This window comes from Opisthorchis viverrini (genome assembly GCF_000715545.1).
Source record: "Opisthorchis viverrini unplaced genomic scaffold opera_v5_182, whole genome shotgun sequence".
NCBI classification, from domain to species: Eukaryota; Metazoa; Platyhelminthes; class Trematoda; order Opisthorchiida; family Opisthorchiidae; genus Opisthorchis; species Opisthorchis viverrini.
The window spans coordinates 377,159-381,796 of NW_008751838.1; the positions used below are offsets into that span (position 1 = coordinate 377,159).

Sequence of the window (4,638 nt, forward strand, 5' to 3'; positions counted from 1 at the left end):
CTATGTATCAGTGAAGTTTTAAGTAAACAAGTCTGCCGGTGTATTTCGACCCATCTACGCACGTGAGCTACCAACATTTTCCTCTACAGAGAACTTAACAGCGCCTATGTATCAGTGAAGTTTTAAGTAAACAAGTCTGCCGGTGTATTTCGACAAGTTTCTTACTTAAGATTCGTAACGGAGGTAACATGCGGGAAATTGTGAAGAAACATCCGGAGTTCAAGCCATCCGGAGCGAAGGAATAGAGAAGATATGACCAAAAAGGACCAGATAGTTCAAAATATAGATTTGCGATATATTTCGGCCCATTCACACGCTGGACAACGAAGTAATTCGCCCAATCATTTGTCTGGGAATTCGTGTTGAAATGCATATCGTTTTTGATCAATGTAATAAATGAGAGAAGTTCTCAAGTTGTTTGGTCATTCACGTCCAAGAAACGGGGCATTTTACGAGCCCAACCTTGATGGAATTGCATTTCACATGTTTCAGAAATTTGATTGTCAGTTTGTTAGAAATGTGTGCAAATGTTCTAACAGCTTCGCAAGGATGCTGTTTCAAATCGAAACTTATGGTTTGTTTATGCGTTTTGTCGTCGCAATCATCAGCCGCCCGACCAACTGCAGGGCGCGGAATACAACACAGACAGTATGTGCAATTTTAGTACGATCATTCGTGTTAGGCCTGACAATGAGTCTCCCGCCGAATCTCAATTCATCAACCTTTATCGTTGATTAAACGATGTTCGGCTCAATGTTCTGACTCAACTCCGGTCGAATGAAGTTTGCTCTAGAAGACTCCACTTATACACCCTCCGTCTTCCTGCTAAATCCTCGTAGCTCCAAACTTCGATCCAACCACTAAAAGAGCTGGCTTATGATTTCACATGATTCACGTCTTTATGCCACGCAAGCTGATGAGCTGTAGAGCTTAGTTGAAACAAAACGTCATTTGGCAAAGGAGAGCACACAGCTAAGATTACGTGAATTTTCTTGCACCGGATAGACTGGTAAACGATAGCCTGATTTCTATGCCTATATTTCTGCAGACACATTCAGATCTGGTCGTTGGCTTTTATCGCAATTTTATCGCAAACGTTTCATTACCAGTCGAGTTGACGTCATCAGTGAGCTATTGAGGAGCATTCCAGATAATACGAGGACCTCCTCAAGACTTCACTGAAAGTTCAATACAAGGCACATTTTACATCGATCAGTTCATCAACTTCTAATATTGATGAAGTCAGGATTATTCGCGAAATTGGTACCAAGAAAATAACACGACATAGCCTCCACAGTTGTCCTTCTATGCTCGGGCTGCTACAACCCGGAGAGCTTATAAGTCATCAGTAGTGTTGCCTGGTTATTTCTTCTCTAGTCACGGGGTTCTGACATCCGAAACGAAACCCTAGTTCGCAGGAAGGATAAGGTTCCAGAATGAAGCCAAAAGTTTGATTGAGTCAGAGAGTCTGAGCACGCGCGCCACAGGCCAGATGGCTCCTTCGAGTCACCCGAAATATTTCTATCCGTTTCCTGCATATATGTTCCCGATGCGCAGGTTAACAGGCTTGTCAGTGAACGTCTTCTCACCGTCCTCAAATTGCCTGACATCGCAGCAGCTGCGTCATGTTTGCAGGCCAAAGATATTTACCCTCTACCTCTCCGAAAGGAGAGCACCAAGATGATGCAAACAAAGAATCCATGGTCTCTAAGAGTTCCTTAACCGTGGACCTCATGGGACTGTTTGAGTTCCGAAGGCGAATTTCGATGTGCGGATATCCACAGACAATTTTAGGGGGTATACACAGTAAAAAAGAGCGAGTTTCAATCAGAGTAGGTAGACGATTTAGAATTGTCTCGTTTTTACTGTTCATGGATTTTAATCATTGCCGCACACGTTCCGTTTGAGTAGCACGTCGCATTGGTAAGGTGACAAGACGTGGTGATCTACAAAAAAACTTTTGCTGGGCAACCTGGTGGCATAATTTCAAAAGAAACAAGGCAAGGGCGAGGGGAAAGCATGAAAATATCAAACAAAAAACGAAAGGGAAAAGTAGATGACCAGGGAAGAAAGTGGCGCTTGTTTGGAGGTGCTTACCATTGAATTTCTCTCAGTCGCAGTAGAGCAACAAATCTGGACGACCCTTGAGGACTGGGAATTCCTGGGGATCCGAATCAAGATTACCATGGATGCAATCGACTCCTGCATTGTAGTTTGTCTACCTAAATTTTAACTGGACCAACAAAACAACTTTCTCACGGACGGTCACGTTATATGAGATGTACTGAGCTAGAATATTTGTGCTTTCTATCTACCCAGGACGTCATTACGTTTCAGTCTAGGCCATCTATTTAGCGGAGTATGCCTATCTGTATTCGGCCATTGGGTGTTGAATTGTCAGCGAGTCGGTGGGATTGACCAAGTCTGAGTATCGATGAGACTGTCTGAGATGACTAAGAACAACGTGGTCTAGTTTCAGAACTCCGTGTTCTGCCGAGATGATCGCGTACCACACCAAAGAATTGAGTAGTAAAGTTGGGAACCATATCTCGATTTCATGAGAACAGAGGAGCTGCCTCCCATTCCTACTTGAGAAAAACATTCATCAGTCTCATGTGCACAACCCACAGGGATGGGTTGAATAGCAACGCGTGACGTGTATTCAACAACGTCTATGGGTGAGACTCTCTTGTCCACGTAAGGTCCATGAACAAATTCACAAGAGAAAAGTCATCTCCCTCAAGTTTGATGATCTGGAACATGAAACGGAACGCAGAGGAAGGTCGGCCAAGCTAAAAGCAAGGAAACCAGAGTGAGTTGGATAGACCTCAGAGGATTTCGAAGGAGGTTAAATTCCGACAAATAAAACCCGTGGTAGGTTTCAGCTGGTACGTTTTCAGGTGAGTAAAAAATGAACTTTCGCTTTGTTATTGAAGGGTACCTCAAAACATTGGGATGATGACCATATACTAGGATGTGGTCACTCATAACGGGAGAGTTATTTATTCTGACGGAGCGCTTACGTGAATTTTGGACAACACGTGCAGGGAAACGATGAATATTAGTGAAGTACGTGACACCACTCAAGGTGGAGCAGCGTGTATGACTGTAGTTTTATTAATGAATGCCATACCGATTGCAATCAAATTCTGAATGCATTATGCTAACACGAGAGCCACAATTGCGCATCCCTTCGGAAACGTATCTCATCTGTCATTCGGCTTACCAGCTAGCCAGTCACACGTAATTTTCTAGAAGTCTCGTTTGGTTGTGTCCACTTCAATTGTGCACCCTTTTCAGGTCAAACGTGTTGTTATGGGGCCATCTTGGTCCAGGAGTGTGGGACTACCTGTAGTGATCCCTAACGCGATCGTTCTTTGTCCGAGTCTTTGGATAACTAAACACGAAGAATGGATTTCGATAGACTGCTGATGTTCGGTATTTAGCAATCACTCTCTCCCCAAGCCAACTGGTATACTGTCAGAAACCTAGATTCATTCCTTTGAGGTTTGCTGTTTGACTCAGAATGAAGGTCATATAAGCTGTTTCACTTTGGGTATGTGCTATAGAAACGTCCGATCCAATTTCCTTCCAAGTAAGTTTAACTTTTCCGGACAAGTTCCGCCTACCACTGCTCCATTTTGTACGGTTACCGCCAGTCTGAGACCAGCAACCAAGTAAAAGGCAAGATATCAACTGCTCGGGCTGCGTTTGAAAGCAAAGCTTCCTAGAATTTTGATTGGTTGCTCGAGTGAACAGGGATGCAACGCCTTGATATCAACTCAGCACTGACAAGTCAAGAAATTCTCACCCTGTTTTCTACTCTTCAGCGTAGCTCAGTAGTTAATGAGTGGAATTACTGCCAAAAGAGTTCGCTGTGCTAACACAACTCCGACATCTCGCCTGCTCCTTTTTACTCTTGAGCGACTTGACAGAATCTAAGCCTTCGTGCTTCCTTCGAGTGGCGAGACAGCTGGAACCGAATGTGGTTGCAGATGGAAGTCGATCACAAACCATCATCATCGTCATCATCATCACCATCCAACCAGCATCATCGTCATCATCATCACCATCACCATCATCAACCCTGGTGACATGGGTAAATCAAAGGAAGGTAAGGCAGTCGAATAAAATGACGCGCGGTATCTTCTTCGAGCCATAGGACTCCCGAACAAAGGTGATTCCAAAGCCCATGGAAGCACATCCAGTCTAGTACGCTTTGTTCCAGAGTCGCCATTGAAGGCGAGATCAAATGAAGGTGACAGTAATTGTATAATGTTCCATGTATTACATAGTACGTACGGGAAACCAGAGACTGTGTTGATCGTCTCCACCACGTTGAACAAAGCACACCACGCAGAAGGGGCAAGATGACTCAATCGGCCGGAGCGCGAATTTATCAACCGGAAGGTCCGTCACCACGTTGAAGCACACCACGCAGAAGGGGCAAGATGACTCAATCGGCCGGAGCGCGAATTTATCAACCGGAAGGTCCGCGGTTCGAACGAACTCACTGCATCTCAACTTCCCCTGTTTGAGCAAACTGGCAGTATCCCAACCTTCGTGCTTCCTACGGTGACTATTAGGCACCAAAAAGGTGCTACAAGTGAATGATATTTTATGTTATATCTATACATA

The 4,638-nt window shown here is 44.4% G+C and overlaps 1 protein-coding gene across 1 annotated transcript in view; it reads left to right on the plus strand.

Moving 5' to 3' along the window:
• Positions 1 to 252: 252 nt before the first annotated feature.
• Positions 253 to 4,638, plus strand: part of T265_07695 (hypothetical protein) — a gene marked incomplete at both ends in the record, with an annotated part of 45,497 nt that continues 41,111 nt past the window's right edge. The window contains one exon of the mRNA XM_009173283.1: positions 253 to 328. Coding sequence (XP_009171547.1) covers positions 253 to 328 — 76 coding nt within the window. The remainder of the gene's footprint in view (positions 329 to 4,638) is intronic.